Raw genomic sequence first — 21,103 nt, 5'->3', positions numbered from 1 at the left:
CAAGACTACCATTGCATTGCTAAAAAAATATCAAGTTCACTGAAGTATAATTAAAAAGACAAATCCCAACATTTCGTTTGTTTTAGCAGTGGAAAGTTCACCAAATCTGCTGTTTTCAGCCATTTTTGCCAATGCAACTTTAACTTCATGCTGAAAAATGTTAAGCTAAGCTGCCCATATTTTCCAGTGCATATAGTCACAGAACATATGTACACTAGATATGTCTATTTTATGGACAAACTTTCAGTAGTACATTATCTGCAGCATAAATATGATTTGGGATTCCTCTTTGTTAAACAACTGATTTTTCTGGGATTATAATTTATTTAGCACCTATGTTTGAATGCACATTAAAGAGGAGTCCTAAGTGACTTTGTGTTCCGTGTTGTAGGCTGAACATTGTGTGCCTCCTTTGTCACTTTTTGATTCACTGCTTTGGAGAGACTTCTATTTCACGATTGGTAGCAAAAATCCCACTTTGCACCAAATGATGAATAACTCGCTGTGCTTAGAAATCGAGTGGGAAGACAATGCCTTTGCTGTGGAACAGTGGAAAAAGGTATATTTGTGGCTAAAGGTTTAGGATTGTTACTAAATGAATCTACAATGTAGTATTTGGCCTCATGATCAATAGATTTTTGTCTTTCCATTTATTGTCTCACAATTCCTGTTTTAAAACATCTTTGTAACTTACCCATGCAAATACATGTATCCTGAAATGTAGCTCAGACAGTAACTGCTTCTTGTTTTTCATCAGCTGGTAGTATACTACTTGCTGAAGATTCATGGGTAACAAAACATCCTTGGTATATCCATGTTTAAGTGTTAAGAAGTAGATACTTTAATGTATTAATACCAGGATGATCAGTGGCAGTGGTTCATGATTCTATTCGTGTCTTGATAGGGTGCAACAGGTTTCCCTTTTATTGATGCCATAATGCGGCAGCTGCATCAGGAAGGTTGGATTTCTGATTTTGCACGACAAATTGTGGGTTCTTTTCTCACAAGAGGATGCCTGTGGATCTGTTGGGAGGAAGGATTTAAGGTAATGCCAAGACGTTTTTTTCTGTCGGTTTTGTCTCTCTTCCTCTTAGCGGACTGATTTGCCCTGTGGGCCACTACATTTCAGTTTACTATGCCCCCAATTAAATATTGCTTGCCTGTTTGAAATGCAGAATCCAGTATGGCAGATTGAATATGACAATTGAAGGATGACCAGTAATAAAGAATGATTAGATTTTGAATTAAGCCATGCTTCCAACTTATGGTTTCACTCATCTTCCAGTCTTAAGTTTTCAAGCAGTTCCTGACTGGAAATTATCATTTACATGTATCAAGCTGACGTTTTCACTTGGACTCACAAGACTATTAAGGCTAATTTGGCTTTCCCACTGAGTGGGCCATCAAACTTGTATTTTCACAAGAGAAAAATTTACCTGCCCCAGGCAGTGCGACCCAGGTTTTTTTCCTGCCCTGGGTAATCAATAACACATAGGCTGTTAAGGCCAAATAAACATAAACGAGTCCACGCTTCTCAAAATCAGCTGGCCTCAGTCGACAAATGCTGATTAAAATCAGCTGGCCTCCTCAGGAGGTTTCTACTGTCTCCTTCCAGTGGGAAAATATATTGTGATTATGATGAAACTCATGGCATGCCATCTGACAGGGTGCATAAAAAATAGCAAATTATGCAGAAAACAAACTGGATTATGCGGAAAAATTTCAACAGTTGACAAAATTGATAATAACTCCTTCCGAAGGTACCGAACAACAGTGAAATGAAGAACACTTCAAAGTCTTGCCCACAATTTAAACTCTTTAATAGACTGCACATTATTTTCTCCAACTTTGACATTTACTTGATTTTTTCCTGGTATTTTTTGACAAGTATTTATTCATTTACACAGTTTTTCTGTAGCATTTTAGCTCACTTTGCATGCAGAATTCGTTGTCACGTTCATGGAATGTCCCAAGCTTAGTAACCAGGCATTTTTCATGGAAACTAGTTTCCAGGCTCTTCGCTTAAAGTAGGTTGGAACACCTTGTAGTTAAAAATTTGTCACAAATGAACTGGCGGGTTTTCGCGTCTGTTTTAGGAGAAAAACTACTTCAAAATAATCAATCTCTTCGGAACTTTTGCTTGAGGGGTTGTAAGGCAGCTGTTTTATCGCTGTGTCACAATTTTTCTGTCCTATGTGGAAAAAAGCTCTGATTATGCAGAGGATGTGGATGTTAACAAATGATGTGGACCTGCACCACTGGATTCTGTCAGATGCCCTGTCATGGCATCCTTGAGCTTTGAAATTTTTCCAGGGAAGGATACCCTGAAACCCTGCTACAGGCCCACACCCTAAAGACACTTGAAAGCGTGCCTTTGGAACCCAAACTGCCTCCAACTTTCATATAACCTGCTCCAGGAAAACGTTTGAGTGGCTCAGTGTGATACATGTGTGCTAAAGACATGCAGTCTAAATGCAAATCTGCATTGGAGGTGCTATTGCTTTGCCACATCATAACAAAACTCACAAATCAGATCACAGGTTGTTGAAATGACAGTCACCAAATAGAAAAGAAAAAAAATAAATCAAAGAAATACAGAAACAGCCATTGGAGGATGACCACTCTATGTAAACTGAAGATGTACATGGTATTGTGTAGTTTACATATCATTGGTTTAATAGGTGTTTGGGGAGCTCCAGCTAGATGCAGAGTGGAGCATAAATGCAGGAAGTTGGTTGTCACTGTCTGGAAGCACTTTTGGCCAAGACACACTTCCTTTCATCTGTCCAGGAGACCTGGCAAAAAAGATTGATCCCACTGGAGAATATATCAGGTATACAAAGGGAACCCCTTTACTACTTAAAACAGAATTATAACCCAGTTTCTCAAGAAAATTCAGTTAAATACTCAGAGACCATTGCTTGTTATTGTTTGGTGCCTTTTGGAGGCAGGAAGATTATTTTAGATGACCTAGTTATTTAATTTATTCTTTTTATGTAAAATAAGCATCTCAACAAGTAGTGCTGGTGGTCTTTCAACTCTTCTTGAGACACCTCCAGTGTCTTTAGAGATCAAGTAATTTTCAGAGAATCTTTGCTGTTCCAAGAATGCCTGTTTTCTTAACTGGTTCCACAGAGAGTTTCACTCCAATCTTGTCCAAGTGTGTTCCTACCATATTTACCCGTGTATAAGTCGACCTTTCATGACCTAAAAATCAGTCTGAAAATTCGCCTTCAACTTATACATGGGTCAAAACTTGAGATCCAAGCATTAGTTAAATAATTAGCATAATAATTGTCTTTCAGTGTTAACAAACATGTAATAAATGGCAGCACAGTTTACAACGTACGTTCGCTTAGTGATCTGTTTCTCTATATCAGAGCTCCAAGTTGAAATGCATCAACATTTGTCCGCTAAATGTTAACCTGAATGTTGTAGATACTCGCTGGCTCAATTTTGTCATAAAGAACCAATATTTTTCCTGTAAATAAAGCTGTAAAGCTGCTTGAAGAAAACATCCTTCGTGTATCGAACTTTTCTGCTTAGTAACCTGGCAGGATATGGTCTCGAGCGTGCATGAGGACTTCTGTTTGTTACACGCGCATGTTCTGACAATCAAGTATGGTTGGTAGGTGGTTTTTTTTCTTGCTACGTGAGTGGACCAATTAAACTGCTGTTGGTAAGTTAGATGTTTGGTTTCTTACGAACGTTGCTAGTGTTGGAAAGATCTTTTGTTTTTGGTTATGCATGAGGACCAATTAAAGTACTATTGGTAAGTTCTTTTGTGTTGTTAGCTTTCAGTAACTTGACAAAGACCAATCAAAATGCTTCTTATCGATAGAAACAAACTCACTTGTTAGCGTGTTCATCATTTCTAACAAGGTCTTGACTGCGTTGCATCGACTGTTTACGAAAATGTCTTCCAAGCGAATGAAGTACACTGCGTTGCTAAACTGGATAAAACGCTTGTGTACATGCTATAATAAGCTTACTAAAACTTTACATTGAAACTTGCTGGTTTTTTTTCACATATCTGTAGTAGCTGAAAAAAAATTCTAAGAAATACAAAATAAGTTTCCAAGAAATTCTTACCTGGAAAATAAGAAAATCTAGTTTTTGGCCTCAAAAATTGGGGGTCGACTTATACACGGGATCGACTAATACACAGGTAAATACGGTAATTCTTGTGGAACTGTCCCTAGTGCACCAATCATGACAGGTATTATTTCAGTTTTTACTTTCCATACTGTATCTTCCTCATCTTTCTAACAAGCTCTTGATACTTCTCTATCTCCCTCTTTCCTTCAGTTCTATCCTTCAGTCCTGTGGGATTGATATGTGTATTATCTGACAGAGTTGCTTTTCTTTGTCTAATTCTACTAAAATTGTTTTCAAAATGTGCTTTATTTTCAAAATTGTTTTTAAAATGTGTTTTCAAAATCTTTTAGCATTTAAAAACGGTAAAAGATTTTGAAAACACATTTAAAAAAGAGAAGGAGAAGGCATGATGTCCTTTATGTACCACATCTCGTTGATGTGACTGTTGGGCAGTGAACCTGGCATCAACACTTGAGTGAAGACCGTTATTCAACCATTGGGAAACACCTTGAAACACAGCATGGCAACAACGGAACAAAGACTGACCGTCTTCTCAAAGGTCTGAGGAAATGTAACAGCAAGTTTGATTGCTTAGTCTACGAGATGTTGTACATAAACAACATCAAACCTTCCCTTAACACGCAAACAGACTCCATTTGTGCCAAACTGTTTACCTGACTCTATTGTACATTGTTTTTTCATTATTGTGTTTCTTACCTTGGGAGTCATACCCATATGACCCGCAAATATTTTATGTATTTTTTCATATTTTATATATTTGTATTACACTGTATACTTTTTCGCTTTTTAACTTGATAATGGCGTAACTTAGCGCCGAAGCATTATTCACTTTTTTTAAATGTGTTTAACTTCTTGATGAATTCATTTTCTTTATCTCTCCTGATGACACTAGTAGATCAGGACTTATTACATGGCCAGTCTGAATACTATTATAGTAATTATTATAATTATTATTATTAATAATTATTATTTTTGTTATTATATATTATTATTTAAATTATTACATTATGTATCATTATTTTGTTAAAAATATTATTTTCCCTTTGTAATGAACTTTAAGGTTTAAATAACAAGGACGACAGCTTTGTAAAGGCTCTGTAATTCCTGGCTCAACAGGTCAACACAATTTAACTCGTGGTCGATTCTGACTAAAGCGCTGGGCGACCAGGCCGTATTACATAATATCGTTACATCCTCCTCTTTCTTAAAGACAACATGACACAAACTCAGTGGCAACAAATAAAACAATATCACGATTAAGTCTGTAAAATAAAGAATGAAAGATGTCCACAAAGGCAAATTTAAATGTCCTGTGCAAAGTCCATCCTAACATAGTTCAAATGGAAAACACAACAAAGTTACAGTTCTGCTTGACTGCACCCCTCAGAGTGGGCAGTAGTCTTTGAAACGGATTGGGGTCCTAATTAAACGCCCTCTGGTGGATCTTCTTTCAGATGGCTGTGGGATCTCTGGCGGCCTTTGAGGGGTCCCTGGTCGCTCTGGAGTTGTGTGGGCAGGTAAAGGCGTGCCTGGCTGAACTGGGTCAATGACTCTCTGGGACTGGTCGTCCGACGAGAGTGGCTCATCTGGTTCCTCTACGTGGCTATCGATTGCAGGACTCTCTTGTGTCGCTATCAAATCCTTTCTGTTTCTCCTGTATCTCTTCCCTTCGATGACTACTTCATAGGATCTTGGAGCATCTTCCTGGAGACATGTTGCTTTCTTCCACAGCTTTGTTCGATCTTTTGGATCTGGCTTCATTCTTACTATATCTCCAGGTTTGAGCTCTTTTAGTAGTTTGGCCCCTCTGTTGTAGTAATGTGCTTGTTTCTGCCTTTTCTTTGTTATGAGTTTCTTGACAGGCTTTGGAAGTTTGGGTTTCAATAATCTTGCTGAAGTTGGGAGGAGAGTCCTGGTTCTCCTTCCCATCAGCCTCTGTACTGGGGAGGAATCGAGCCCTTCGGTTGGAGTGTTCCTCCAGTCGAGAAGAGCCAGGTAGGGATCTTTGTGGTCTAGCTTTGCTTTCTTGAGGATTCGTTTGGCCATGTTAACTGCATTCTCAACTTTGCCGTTTGATCGAGCATGGTATGGAGAGGAAGTGATATGCTCGAAGTCCCATTCTTGAGAAAATGTTTTGAAATCTGATGAGGAGAATTGAGAACCATTATCACTTCTGACTGTGTTGGGGATGCCGTGCCTGGCAAACTGCGATTTCAGACTTGTAATTACTGACGAAGCTCTCGTATCGGACAGGGCTCGTAACTCAAAGAAGTTGGAGTAGTCATCCACTATAATGACATACTCTGTCTTATCCAGTGTAAACAGATCCACCGCAACCTTTGACCAGGGCCTGTCGGGTACTTTCTGTGGCATGAGGGGCTCTTTGGGTTGTTCCATGCGAAGTGAATTGCATGTCCCGCAGGAAGAGACACAGTCCTTGATGGCTGAAGTCATTCCAGGCCAATACAGGATTTCCCTTGCTCGCCGAAGGCAGCCCTCAATGCCAATGTGGCTTGCGTGGATTTTCTTTAGCATCTCAGATCTCATAGCTGCTGGCACTACGACTCTGTTCCCTCTGAAGAGTATTTCATCTTGTACTGTCAGTTCATCTCGGTAAGAGTAATATGCACGGATTTCTGAAGGGACTGCTTCTCTTCTCTCTGGCCACCCCAGCTCAATAGTCTGCTTCAGCTGCTGCAGGACTGCATCATCCTTTGTTTTCTGTTGAAATTCTGCGAGACGCTCTCTGGTCACAGCAAGATGTTTGGTCATGTCGACTTCCTCTACAGATCGAATGAATTCTAGTTCATTTTGTGAGATATGGTTTGGTAAGGGTAGGTATGCCCTGCTCAAGGTGTCTGCGATGTACATCTCTTGGCCTTTTTTGTAGACAACTTTGAGCTGGTAGTTCTGCAAGCGCATCATCATTCGCTGGAGTCTCTTTGGGGCTGTGAGTAGTGGTTTCTTTAGTATAGCCTCCAGGGGCTTGTGGTCAGTCTCAACGGTGACCTCTCGGCCGAACAGGTACTGATCAAACCGCTTGCACGCGTGTACAATCGCGAGAAGTTCCTTCTCAATCTGAGCATAATTTCTCTCTGAGGTTGTTAGCGCCCTTGATGCGAAAGCTACTGGCTGGCCCTCCAGCAACAGAGCGGCCCCAAGACCTGATTGAGATGCGTCGCACTGCAGGGTGACCTCTTTTGACACATCATAGTAGCGTAGCACGGGATGATTAGTGATGAGTTGCTTTACGTCTGTGAAGGCTCTTTCGTGGACTTCATTCCAGTGCCATTCAACATGTTTGTCTTCTAGTCGCCTCAGTGGTTCCGTGACTGTGGACAAATGCGGCAAGAACTTTGAGAGGTAATTTGCCATTCCCAGGAACCTCTTTACTGACTTTACATCAGTGGGCTTTGGCATCATCAGGATTGCCTCTACTTTCTTTGGGTCTGGTTTCAGTCCATCGGCTGTAAGCAAATGGCCGATGTAAGGTACTTCAGTAAGTCTCAAGCGGACTTTGTCTTTGTTGAGGGTGAGATTTCTCTCTCTGGCTCTTTCAAGGACGATCCTTAGGTTCTTGTCATGATCTGAGGTGGCAGTCTCCATGTCGTCACCTTCTCCGTACACCAAAAGGTCATCAGCAATCACTGCAGTGCCTTTAATATCTCCAAAGGTATCATTCATCCTTTTCTGGAATTCCTCGGGTGCTGAGGAGATGCCAAAGGGCATGCGCAACCAGCGGTACCGACCAAATGGGGTATTAAAGGTCGTAAGTCTGCTGGAAGCGTCATCTAGCGGCACCTGCCAGAACCCACTTTTGGCATCAAGTACAGAGAACACCTTTGCTTTGCTTAGACTGGTGGCAACTTCTTCAACAGTAGGGAGAGGGTAGTGAGGCTGCTTGATGGCTCTGTTTAGATCTTTAGGATCGATACATATTCTGAGCTTGTTGGGCTTGACCACTGTAACCATACTTGATACCCAATCTGTTGCTTCGCTCACTGGGGCCAGGATGTTCTCATTTACCATTCTTTCCAATTCCAGTCTTAATGGCTCTCTTAGGGTAACAGGTACCTTGCGGGGTGGGTGTATCACTGGTTGTGCTGTTGGGTCGATCTCTATGTGGTAAGGGTCTGCGAGGCATCCAAGGCCTTCAAAAACATCTGCATACTCTGTCAAGAGGTCATCATCAATGACTGTCTTCAACGTTGATGGTGTAAACTGGCTGTCTTGAGTCACTGTATCCACATGATGGAAGGAGTCTTTCACCAGCACTTTTAAGAAATTCAACCTTTGGCATGTTTCTGCACTCAGAAGTGGTCTCACATCTCCGTCAACAACTTGGAACTCAAAGACATGGGACGAGCCATCTCTCGTGCACTTGAGCTTGGGTACTGGATACATAATGGCTCTGTTGTACATGGTTAACTTGGCCTTGCTTTTCTCAATATAGAGGTCATCAGGATCTCCCATAACTTTTGCATAGTCCTTCAGTGGTAGAAGGTTACAGGTTGCTCCACAGTCAAGCTGGAATTTGACATATGCATTGTCGTTTACCATCATCGTCACAAACAACTGACTTGCAACTTTATCATTACTCTCGGTGTGCAGTGCTCCGATTTTGTGAGTGACCATGTTGATAGCGAATTCGTCTTCAGTATCATCTTCTATTTCAACCAGGTGGAGTCGTTTGCCTGTTTTTGGTGGTTTTGTTTCCCTTGTTTTGCACTTTATTGCAAAATGGTTTGCTAGACCACACTTCTGGCACTTTGAACCATATGCAGGGCAAAGATTCTTGTTTCTTGGATGTCTTCTGCCACAAAATTTGCAATCAATCACAGGTAATTTACTAGGCTGTTTTTCAGGCGGTTTCTCAGTGTTAATGGCACTAATTGATTCATCGGTTGTTTTGTCTGCTGCCATTTGCTTCAGTTGGATTTGAGTGAGCTCGGCTGACCTGACTTTCTCAGTTGCACTTTCCAAGGTTAGCTTTGCATCTCTCAGAAGTCGTTCTCTTACTGAGGAGTCTCGTATTCCAAAAACGATCCGATCGCGGATAAGCGACTCTTTGAGTGCTCCAAATTCACAAGTGTCCGCTAAGTTCTTCAATACAGTCACGCAGTGGTCGATGGACTCACCACTGTCTTGATTTCTTGAGAAAAAAACATAGCGTTCATAGATAGTGTTCTTCCTCGGGTTGCAAAACAGCTCGAACTTCTCCAAGACTTTTTCAATTTTGAGCTCGTCGCCTTCTTCATCCCACGTGAGCGTGTTGTAAACATCGACAGCCTCTTCGCTGATTACGGTAAGTAGAGTCGCGACACGTGTTGGTTCATCTTTCTGTGCTACGCCGGTTGCTATTTCATAATTGCTCCATTTCTGTCTGAATTTCTTCCACTTCTGGGCTGTGTTCCCTTGCTGGAGTTCTAGAGGCTCCGGTGGAGGCAAACCAAATGAAGCGGCGGCCATGTTGGTTTTCTAGGTAAGCTTGTTCGGGTTTGTTAGTTCGTGGCGTTCACGAGTTCACGCGAATCTTTGTGTGTAAATCCAAGGTAACCACTCTTCTGACACCATGTAATGAACTTTAAGGTTTAAATAACAAGGACGACAGCTTTGTAAAGGCTCTGTAATTCCTGGCTCAACAGGTCAACACAATTTAACTCGTGGTCGATTCTGACTAAAGTGCTGGGCGACCAGGCCGTATTACATAATATCGTTACACCCTTGACATATCTGAAGTACCCAGACTAATGCAGGTGACTTTAACCTAGGTAATGCCCATTCTTACAGGTTTGCATTTACTCTACACTGACAAAACAAATCTTTCTCAACTCAAACTAAATAAAATTTGGTGTGCTTGGCTCATATCTTCCACATAAATCTAAAGCACCTTTTTTGGTATTCAATGCATTTTACGAGAATGGGGTTTGTAACCATAAGAAATAGCGTCTACGAATAGCAAGAATTACATTTTGGAAAAGTAGTGGTCATTATTGGAAAATAAGCACTAAATTCTAGAACTACTCTCTGACACCATTATTTTTACTGTAGAAAATATGTGCCTGAAGTACAGAATTTAACCACTGAGTACTTGTTTGAGCCATGGAAAGCTCCTGAATCTGTGCAACAAGCTGCTACATGTTTGGTCGGTAAAGACTATCCTTTACCACTTGTGGACTACAAAGAGCAGAGGAGAGTTTGTGTGCAGAGGCTGAAAGAGCTGGCTCATAATATTGGTGCTGATATTCCTGGTAAATAGTACACCTGTTTGGAATATTGCTGCCAGCATTATTCAGCTGTCTGATATTACAGATATATCAGTGCCTTTGAAAATTTGGAATCAAGTTGACTGCTTAGTAATAGCATCTTTTTATGATAGATATGCAAGATGACTGGATAGGAAATGAGAATACAAATTCTAAAATAAGACAGTTTCTCGTACTATAGTAACTAAAAAGAGAAGGTTTACGCCAAACAGAAAACCCATGTGTTATGGGAAGGTTAAAAAAGTAGCATAAGATTGAAGAGTTACCTTAAGCTCAGAATTCTCCAATATTTGTGTCAAGATGGTTAAGTAAAGTTAGTTTGCTATTGATGCTGAATACTTGACAAGTGGAGGGTATTTGAGTATGGAAAAATGCTGAGAAGATATATGGCTGTTAAGCTGTTGGATTTGTTTGTTTGTTTTGTTTTGTTGCAGTGGAGCAAAGAACACACACTAGTTTGCACTTGTTTAGAAAAGACCTGAGACTCCGTGACAACCCTACATTGCGTGCCTGTTTGGAAGGTAGTGGCACATTCTACCCTGTGTACGTTTTGGACACTGCAGCTGCTAGGCAAGGCAAGATCTCTGCAAACCGCTGGAACTTTTTGCTGGAGAGCCTGAGAGATCTGGATAGTCAGTTGGCTAGTCTGGGATCGCACCTGTTTGTTGTGCGCGGCAGGGATATGGAGGTGCTGCCAAAGCTCTTGTCAGAGTGGGGAGTAACACGCCTTAGTTTTGAAAGTGATGGAGAGCCATTTGGAGCTCAGAGAGATGCTGTCATTCGACACATAGCCGAGGAAGCAGGAGTTGAAGTGTTGAGCAAAACATCACACACCCTGTACGAGCCAGGTCAGATTATACATGGCAATCAGGGTAATATACCTATGCTGTTCAAGGAGTTTGTGAGAATTGTAGAAGAGAACAAGTTAGTTGTACCCAATCCAGTCAAAGAGGTGGACAGACGATTGGTAGGGTGTTGTGTGACACCAGTAGCTGTTGACCACCAGGCTAAGTATGGAATTCCTGAATTGAGTGAATTAGGCGTGAAAGACATCCGATGTGTGACAAGTGCAGCATTGTGGAGAGGAGGAGAACAAGAAGCACTGAGGAGACTTATCCTTCTGGAGCAAGAGGTAAGCTATGATAAGAGGCATTGTAATATGGAAAGTATTTTAAAGTTGGGTATCACTTTGTTAGACTTGTAGGCCACAGTGTTCATGACAGATACATGTTTGGTTCAGACGGACTGGGGATACAATGTAGATATAGAAATTTTAGCGGTGTTTAATTAACATACGTGTATGAAGGGATTGGTAGTGTCTGTCAATTAAAGAAAGTTTCCATTGTTATGCCGATTATCTGTTGGATTATTTTTCAGCTGGCCAAAAATGACTTTGAAGAAGTAGCACTGAGTGCAGAAACCATGCCATCATCTCCCACCCACCTAAGCCCTTACCTACGATTTGGATGTCTGTCACCCAGAGTGATGTGGCATCGGCTGAATGATTGTTATGGAAAGGTGGGTATCTTAGTTAAAAGATGGAAGTGAAGTTGGTGTTAGTAAAGCAGAATGAACTGGAAAGTTTTGTGGAATTCAATGTTGTTTTGGTGCTGCACAATGTAAGAGGTTTACGTTGCAGACAAAGAGTCACAGCAAGATACATTTACTAAATGAGTGTTGCAGATGTTGCTAAATTTTGAGTCTTGATATAAGGGGTTTCTTTTGTTGAAAGAAGTCACAAGTAAAAGGTTATTTTTCCTACAGGCAAAGGGAGAAGCTCCGCCTGTGTCATTTCATGAACCACTTCTACTACGAGAGTTTTTCTTCACCATGGCTAGTGCCAACCCGGGTTTGCATAAGATGGACAACAACCCTATGTCTGTTCAGTATCCTTGGGAAGAAAATGCTGAGGGTCTCCAGAGGTGGAAGAACGTAAGTGCTAGCTGTGGCAAATGCGCGTTGGACATTACCATTTTGTTTAGTCAACAATTTTTGGGGTGAGTCTAAGGCTGTATTTGAACGTCTTGTGTCTCTTTCAGGGTACCACTGGATTTCCATGGATTGATGCAGTAATGCGTCAGTTGCGGATAGAGGGTTGGATTCCTCATGTAGCACGTCAGGCTGTTGGATGTTTCTTGACCAGGGGATGCCTTTGGGTTAACTGGGAAGAGGGATACAAGGTAGATAAGGAGCGACTAGAAGTGGTGTCATTTGTAACATAACAGCAGCAGTAAGGATTAAAATGTGTTTATTGTAGGTTTTTGACGAGCTTCAGTTGGATGCAGAGTGGAGTCTGAATGTAGGCAACTGGCTGTGGCTGTCGGGAAGCACTTTTGTGAAAGAGCATGTACCTTGGTTCTGTCCAGTGGAGGTTGGAAGAAAGGTTGATCCCACTGGTGAATATGTGAGGTAAGTACATTTGTAGTTGCAAGGTTGTGTTTTGAAAAGGTAAACATAATTATGAAAAGGTTTTTACTATGTCCTGAAAACTGTGTTGCAGAAAATTTGTACCAGAAGTCAAAGGTTTGCCCACAGACTACTTGTTTGAACCATGGAAAGCTCCTGAATCTGTGCAACAAGCTGCTAGATGTGTGGTGGGTAGAGACTATCCTTTACCACTTGTGGACCACAAAGAGCAGAGGAGAGTTTGTGTGCAGAGGCTGAAAGAGCTGGCTCATAGTATTGGTGCTGATATTCCTGGTAATTAGTATACCTGTTTGGAGTATTGCTGCCACCATTATTCAGCTGTCGGAAATTTTAGATGTATTGTGGAGTTTGAAATTTTGGAATCAAGTGGATTTCTTAGTAATAGCGTGTTTTGATGTTAGATATTCAAGATGGGTTGTAGGAAATGAGAATACAAATCCTAAAATAAGCCAGTTTTCTTGTACTATAGAAACTAAAAAGAGGGACGTTTAAGCGAAGCATAAATTCCTTGTGTTATGTAAAGGGTGAAAAATTAGCATAAGATTAAAGAGTTATCTGGAGCTCAGAATTCTCGAATATTTGTGTGAAGATGGTTAAGTAAGGTTAGTTTGCTATTGATGCTGAATACTTGAGAAGTGGAGGGTATTGTAGTATGGAAAAATGCTGAGAAGATATACATGTATGACTGTTAAGGTTTTTGATTTGTTGGTTTCTTTTCTTTTGTTGCAGTGGAGCAAAGAACACACACTAGTATGCACTTGTTTAGAAAAGACCTGAGACTCCATGACAACCCTACATTGCGTGCCTGTTTGGAAGGTAGTGGCACATTCTACCCTGTGTACGTCTTGGACACTGCTGCTGCGAGGCAAGGCAAGGTCTCTGCGAACCGCTGGAACTTTTTGCTGGAGAGCCTGAGAGATCTGGATAGTCAGTTGGTTAGTCTGGGATCGCACCTGTTTGTTGTGCGCGGCAGGGATATGGAGGTGCTGCCAAAGCTCTTGTCAGAGTGGGGAGTAACGCGCCTTAGTTTTGAAAGTGATGGAGAGCCATTTGGAGCTCAAAGAGATGCTGTCATTCGACACATAGCCGAGGAAGCAGAAGTTGAAGTGTTAAGCAAAACATCACACACGTTGTACGAGCCAGGTCAGATTATACATGGCAATCAGGGTAATATACCTATGCTGTTCAAGGAGTTTGTGAGAATTGTAGAAGAGAACAAGCTAGTTGTACCTAATCCAGTCAAAGAGGTGGACAGACGATTGGTAGGGTGTTGTGTGACACCAGTAGCTGTTGACCACCAGGCTAAGTATGGAATTCCTGAATTGAGTGAATTAGGCGTGAAAGACATCCGATGTGTGACAAGTGCAGCATTGTGGAGAGGAGGAGAACAAGAAGCACTGAGGAGACTTATCCTTCTGGAGCAAGAGGTAAGCTATGATAAGAGGCATTGCAATATGGAAGGTATTTTAAAGTTGGGTATCACTTTGTCAGACTTGTAGGCCACAGTGTTCATGACAGATACATGTTTGGTTCAGACAGACTGGGAATACAATGTAGATATAGAAATTTTAGTGGTGTTTAATTAACATACATATATGAAGGGATTGATAGTGTCTGTCAATTAAAGAAAGTTTCCATTGTTGTGCTGATTATCTGTTGGATTATTTTTCAGCTGGCCAAAAATGACTTTGAAGACGTAGCACTGAGTGCAGAAACCATGCCATCATCTCCCACCCACCTAAGCCCTTACCTACGATTTGGATGTCTGTCACCCAGAGTGATGTGGCATCGGCTGAATGATTGTTATGGAAAGGTGGGTATCTTAGTTAAAAGATGGAAGTGAAGTTGGTGTTAGTAAAGCAGAAGGAACTGGAAAGTTTTGTGGAATTCAATGTTGTTTTGGTGCTGCACAATGTAAGAGGTTTACGTTGCAGACAAAGAGTCACAGCAAAATACATTCACTAAATGAGTGTTGCAGATGTTGCTAAATTTTGAGTCTTGATATAAGGGGTTTCTTTTGTTGAAAGAAGTCACAAGTAAAAGGTTATTTTTCCTACAGGCAAAGGGAGAAGCTCCGCCTGTGTCATTTCATGAACCACTTCTACTACGAGAGTTTTTCTTCACCATGGCTAGTGCCAACCCAGGTTTGCATAAGATGGACAACAACCCTATGTCTGTTCAGTATCCTTGGGAAGAAAATGCTGAGGGTCTCCAGAGGTGGAAGAACGTAAGTGCTAGCTGTGGCAAATGCGCGTTGGACATTACCATTTTGTTTAGTCAACAATTTTTGGGGTGAGTCTAAGGCTGTATTTGAACGTCTTGTGTCTCTTTCAGGGTACCACTGGATTTCCATGGATTGATGCAGTAATGCGTCAGTTGCGGATAGAGGGTTGGATTCCTCATGTAGCACGTCAGGCTGTTGGATGTTTCTTGACCAGGGGATGCCTTTGGGTTAACTGGGAAGAGGGATACAAGGTAGATAAGGAGTGACTAGAAGTGGTGTCATTTGTAACATAACAGCAGCAGTAAGGATTAAAATGTGTTTATTGTAGGTTTTTGACGAGCTTCAGTTGGATGCAGAGTGGAGTCTGAATGTAGGCAACTGGCTGTGGCTGTCGGGAAGCACTTTTGTGAAAGAGCATGTACCTTGGTTCTGTCCAGTGGAGGTTGGAAGAAAGGTTGATCCCACTGGTGAATATGTGAGGTAAGTACATTTGTAGTTGCAAGGTTGTGTTTTGAAAAGGTGAAGATATGAAAAAGGTTTTTACTACGTCCTGAAAATTGTGTTGCAGAAAATTTGTACCAGAAGTCAAAGGTTTGCCCACAGAATACTTGTTTGAACCGTGGAAAGCTCCTGAATCTGTGCAACAAGCTGCTAGGTGTGTGGTGGGTAGAGACTATCCTTTACCACTTGTGGACCACAAAGAGCAGAGGAGAGTTTGTGTGCAGAGGCTGAAAGAGCTGGCTCATAGTATTGGTGCTGATATTCCTGGTAAATAGTAGAGCTGTTTGGAGTATTGCTGCCACCATTGTTCAGCTGTCGGAAATTTTAGATGTATTGTGGAGTTTGAAATTTTGGAATCAAGTGGATTTCTTAGTAATAGCGTGTTTTGATGTTAGATATTCAAGATGGGTGGTAGGAAATGAGAATACAAAACCTAATATAAGACAGTTTTCTTGTACTATAGAAACTAAAAAGAGGGACGTTTAAGCGAAGCATAAATTCCATGTGTTATGCAAAGTGTGAAAAATTAGCATAAGATTAAAGAGTTATCTGGAGCTCAATTCTCGAATATTTGTGTGAAGATGGTTAAGTAAAGTTAGTTTGCTATTGATGCTGAATACTTGAGAAGTGGAGGGTATTGTAGTATGGAAAAATGCTGAGAAGATATATGTTGCAGTTAAAAATGTTCAGTAGGTATTTTTTTTTTAACTAGGTAAATTTATTATTTAACTAGGTATTTTTTTTTTTAACCAGGTAATTTTTCTCTTGCTCTGTTTCAGTCAACTAACTAAAAAGGGTTTTAATTTATGGGGTGTGGTTAAAAATAGGGGCCTGGTATTTTTAGGGGGCTCTAAAAAGAAAAGAAAAATAAAAAAAAGGAAGAGAAAAATCTCATTTCCTACTCTTCTCTTCATCTCTCCCTGCTCCCACCTACTTCTTCTTCTCTTTCACTATCTCCCTATTCTACGCGTACCTCTTCTTATTTTCCTATCTAATTATTAATTTCAAAGGAAGAAGGAAATTACAAGTACCTACCGTGTGTTGAACCCAAGACCTTCAGATTACATGTCCATCTCGATCTCCACTAGACTACACAGCTCAAGTTGAAAAAATTTCTTTTTTTTCTCCTAATTATTGCTTTTTTGGGTCCCAGACTCACCTCGGTCCAAACTTAATTTATGCAAAACGTCCACAAAAATATCCAGGTAAAAAAATTTGCCTTAAAATTACCTAGTTAAAAAAATATTACCTAGGTAAAAATCCAATTTACCTGAAGAAAAAAATTACCTACAACATATACATGTATGACTGTTAAGGTTTTTGATTTGTTTGTTTGTTTTGTTTTGTTGCAGTGGAGCAAAGAACACACACTAGTATGCACTTGTTTAGAAAAGACCTGAGACTCCATGACAACCCTACACTGCATGCCTGTTTGGAAGGTAGTGGCACATTCTACCCTGTGTACGTCTTGGACACTGCTGCTGCAAGGCAAGGCAAGATCTCTGCGAACCGCTGGAACTTTTTGCTGGAGAGCCTGAGAGATCTGGATAGTCAGTTGGCTAGTCTGGGATCGCACCTGTTTGTTGTGCGCGGCAGGGATATGGAGGTGCTGCCAAAGCTCTTGTTAGAGTGGGGAGTAACGTGCCTTAGTTTTGAAAGTGATGGAGAGCCATTTGGAGCTCAAAGAGATGCTGTCATTCGACACATAGCCGAGGAAGCAGGAGTTGAAGTGTTAAGCAAAACATCACACACGTTGTACGAGCCAGGTCAGATTATACATGGCAATCAGGGTAATATACCTATGCTGTTCAAGGAGTTTGTGAGAATTGTAGAAGAAAACAAGCTAGTTGCACCCAATCCAGTCAAAGAGGTGGACAGACGATTGGTAGGGTGTTGTGTGACACCAGTAGCTGTTGACCACCAGGCTAAGTATGGAATTCCTGAATTGAGTGAATTAGGCGTGAAAGACATCCGATGTGTGACAAGTGCAGCATTGTGGAGAGGAGGAGAACAAGAAGCACTGAGGAGACTTATCCTTCTGGAGCAAGAGGTAAGCTATGATAAGAGGCATTGCAATGTGGAAGGTATTTTAAAGTTGGGTATCACTTTGTCAGACTTGTAGGCCACAGTGTTCATGACAGATACATGTTTGGTTCAGACGGACTGGGGATACGATGTAGATATAGGAATTTTAGTGGTGTTTAATTAACATACATATATGAAGGGATTGATAGTGTCTGTCAATTAAAGAGAGTTTCCATTGTTATGCTGATTATCTGTTGGATTATTTTTCAGCTGGCCAAAAATGACTTTGAAGAAGTAGCACTGAGTGCAGAAACCATGCCATCATCTCCCACCCACCTAAGCCCTTACCTACGATTTGGATGTCTGTCACCCAGAGTGATGTGGCATCGGCTGAATGATTGTTATGGAAAGGTGGGTATCTTAGTTAAAAGATGGAAGTGAAGTTGGTGTTAGTAAAGCAGAAGGAACTGGAAAGTTTTGTGGAATTCAATGTTGTTTTGGTGCTGCACAATGTAAGAGGTTTACGTTGCAGACAAAGAGTCACAGCAAAATACATTCACTAAATGAGTGTTGCAGATGTTGCTAAATTTTGAGTCTTGATATAAGGGGTTTCTTTTGTTGAAAGAAGTCACAAGTAAAAGGTTATTTTTCCTACAGGCAAAGGGAGAAGCTCCGCCTGTGTCATTTCATGAACCACTTCTACTACGAGAGTTTTTCTTCACCATGGCTAGTGCCAACCCAGGTTTGCATAAGATGGACAACAACCCTATGTCTGTTCAGTATCCTTGGGAAGAAAATGCTGAGGGTCTCCAGAGGTGGAAGAACGTAAGTGCTAGCTGTGGCAAATGCGCGTTGGACATTACCATTTTGTTTAGTCAACAATTTTTGGGGTGAGTCTAAGGCTGTATTTGAACGTCTTGTGTCTCTTTCAGGGTACCACTGGATTTCCATGGATTGATGCAGTAATGCGTCAGTTGCGGATAGAGGGTTGGATTCCTCATGTAGCACGTCAGGCTGTTGGATGTTTCTTGACCAGGGGATGCCTTTGGGTTAACTGGGAAGAGGGATACAAGGTAGATAAGGAGCGACTAGAAGTGGTGTCATTTGTAACATAACAGCAGCAGTAAGGATTAAAATGTGTTTATTGTAGGTTTTTGACGAGCTTCAGTTGGATGCAGAGTGGAGTCTGAATGTAGGCAACTGGCTGTGGCTGTCGGGAAGCACTTTTGTGAAAGAGCATGTACCTTGGTTCTGTCCAGTGGAGGTTGGAAGAAAGGTTGATCCCACTGGTGAATATGTGAGGTAAGTACATTTGTAGTTGCAAGGTTGTGTTTTGAAAAGGTAAACATATGAAAAGGTTTTTACTATGTCCTGAAAACTGTGTTGCAGAAAATTTGTACCAGAAGTCAAAGGTTTGCCCACAGACTACTTGTTTGAACCGTGGAAAGCTCCTGAATCTGTGCAACAAGCTGCTAGATGTGTGGTGGGTAAAGACTATCCTTTACCACTTGTGGACCACAAAGAGCAGAGGAGAGTTTGTGTGCAGAGGCTGAAAGAGCTGGCTCATAGTATTGGTGCTGATATTCCTGGTAAATAGTACAGCTGTTTGGAGTATTGCTGCCACCATTATTCAGCTGTCTGATATTACAGATATATTGTCGTGTTTGAAAATTTTGAATCAAGTAGATTTCTTAGTAATAGCGTGTTTTAATGTTAGATATTCAAGATGACTGGATCGGAAATGAGAATACAAATTCTAAAATAAGACAGTTTCTCTTACTATAGAAGGCAAAACAAGGGACGTTTAAGCCAAGCAGAAATTTCATGTGTTATAGGAGGCTAAAAAAATTAACATAAGATTAAAGAGTTATCTTGAGCTCAGAAATCTTCAATATTAATTTTGTATTAAAATCGTTAAGTAAAGTTAGTTTGCTATTTATGCTGAATACTTGAGAAGTGGAGGGTATTGTAGTATGGAAAAATGCTGAGAAGATATATGGCTGTTAAGCTGTTGGATTTGTTTGTTTGTTTTGTTTTGTTGCAGTGGAGCAAAGAACACACACTAGTCTGCACTTGTTTAGAAAAGACCTGAGACTCCATGACAACCCTACATTGCGTGCCTGTTTGGAAGGTAGTGGCACATTCTACCCTGTGTACGTTTTGGACATTGCAGCTGCGAGGCAAGGCAAGATCTCTGCAAACCGCTGGAACTTTTTGCTGGAGAGCCTGAGAGATCTGGATAGTCAGTTGGCTAGTCTGGGATCGCACCTGTTTGTTGTGCGCGGCAGGGATATGGAGGTGCTGCCAAAGCTCTTGTCAGATTGGGGAGTAACACGCCTTAGTTTTGAAAGTGATGGAGAGCCATTTGGAGCTCAGAGAGATGCTGTCATTCGACACATAGCCGAGGAAGCAGGAGTTGAAGTGTTAAGCAAAACATCACACACGCTGTTCGAGCCAGGTCAGATTATACATGGCAATCAGGGTAATATACCTATGCTGTTCAAGGAGTTTGTGAGAATTGTAGAAGAAAACAAGCTAGTTGCACCCAATCCAGTCAAAGAGGTGGACAGACGATTGGTAGGGTGTTGTGTGACACCAGTAGCTGTTGACCACCAGGCTAAGTATGGAATTCCTGAATTGAGTGAATTAGGCGTGAAAGACATCCGATGTGTGACAAGTGCAGCATTGTGGAGAGGAGGAGAACAAGAAGCACTGAGGAGACTTATCCTTCTGGAGCAAGAGGTAAGCTATGATAAGAGGCATTGCAATATGGAAGGTATTTTAAAGTTGGGTATCACTTTGTTAGACTTGTAGGCCACAGTGTTCATGACAGATACATGTTTGGTTCAGACGGACTGGGGATACAATGTAGATATAGAAATTTTAGCGGTGTTTAATTAACATACGTGTATAAAGGGATTGATAGTGTCTGTCAATTAAAGAAAGTTTCCATTGTTATGCTGATTATCTGTTGAATTATTTTTCAGCTGGCCAAAAATGACTTTGAAGAAGTAGCACTGAGTGCAGAAACCATGCCATCATCTCCCACCCACCTAAGCCCTTACCTACGATTTGGATGTCTGTCACCCAGAGTGATGTGGCATCGGCTGACTGATTGTTATGGAAAGGTGGGTATCTTAGTTAAAAGATGGAAGTGAAGTTGGTGTTAGTAAAGCAGAATGAACTGGAAAGTTTTGTGTAATGAAATGTGTTTTTGGTGCTGTAGAATGTAGGAGAGTTACGTTGCAGACAAAAAGTCACATTAAAATACATTCACTAAATGAGTGTTGCAGATGTGCAGATAAGTGTTTTTTTTTTTTTTGTGGAAAGAAGTCACAAGTAATAGTTTATTTTTCCTACAGGCAAAGGGAGAAGCTCCACCTGTGTCATTTCATGAACCACTTCTACTACGAGAGTTTTTCTTCACCATGGCTAGTGCCAACCCGGGTTTGCATAAGATGGACAACAACCCTATGTCTGTTCAGTATCCTTGGGAAGAAAATGCTGAGGGTCTCCAGAGGTGGAAGAACGTAAGTGCTAG

At 41.1% G+C, this 21,103-nt stretch overlaps 1 protein-coding gene across 5 annotated transcripts in view; it reads left to right on the top strand.

Moving 5' to 3' along the window:
• LOC110050461 (uncharacterized) overlaps positions 1–21,103 on the top strand; it is a 35,734-nt gene that overhangs the window by 7,500 nt on the left and 7,131 nt on the right. For 4 of the 5 annotated variants that reach the window (XM_089273386.1, XM_089273383.1, XM_089273384.1 and 1 more), the window contains exons 4-28: positions 392–559; positions 905–1,045; positions 2,682–2,833; positions 10,171–10,370; positions 10,820–11,517; positions 11,763–11,903; positions 12,150–12,317; positions 12,425–12,565; positions 12,643–12,794; positions 12,886–13,085; positions 13,542–14,239; positions 14,485–14,625; positions 14,872–15,039; positions 15,147–15,287; positions 15,365–15,516; positions 15,605–15,804; positions 16,890–17,587; positions 17,833–17,973; positions 18,220–18,387; positions 18,495–18,635; positions 18,713–18,864; positions 18,952–19,151; positions 19,607–20,304; positions 20,550–20,690; positions 20,925–21,092. In XM_089273386.1, coding sequence (XP_089129512.1) covers positions 392–559; positions 905–1,045; positions 2,682–2,833; positions 10,171–10,370; positions 10,820–11,517; positions 11,763–11,903; positions 12,150–12,317; positions 12,425–12,565; positions 12,643–12,794; positions 12,886–13,085; positions 13,542–14,239; positions 14,485–14,625; positions 14,872–15,039; positions 15,147–15,287; positions 15,365–15,516; positions 15,605–15,804; positions 16,890–17,587; positions 17,833–17,973; positions 18,220–18,387; positions 18,495–18,635; positions 18,713–18,864; positions 18,952–19,151; positions 19,607–20,304; positions 20,550–20,690; positions 20,925–21,092 — 6,168 coding nt within the window. The remainder of the gene's footprint in view (positions 1–391; positions 560–904; positions 1,046–2,681; positions 2,834–10,170; positions 10,371–10,819; positions 11,518–11,762; positions 11,904–12,149; positions 12,318–12,424; positions 12,566–12,642; positions 12,795–12,885; positions 13,086–13,541; positions 14,240–14,484; positions 14,626–14,871; positions 15,040–15,146; positions 15,288–15,364; positions 15,517–15,604; positions 15,805–16,889; positions 17,588–17,832; positions 17,974–18,219; positions 18,388–18,494; positions 18,636–18,712; positions 18,865–18,951; positions 19,152–19,606; positions 20,305–20,549; positions 20,691–20,924; positions 21,093–21,103) is intronic. The other variant, XM_089273387.1, reaches the window with a different exon arrangement.

The sequence above is a fragment of the Orbicella faveolata genome, unplaced genomic scaffold, assembly GCF_042242905.1.
Source record: "Orbicella faveolata isolate gen_17 unplaced genomic scaffold, um_ofav_v1 contig_35, whole genome shotgun sequence".
Lineage (NCBI taxonomy): Eukaryota > Metazoa > Cnidaria > Anthozoa > Scleractinia > Merulinidae > Orbicella > Orbicella faveolata.
This window is presented reverse-complemented; position numbering and strand designations above follow the sequence as displayed.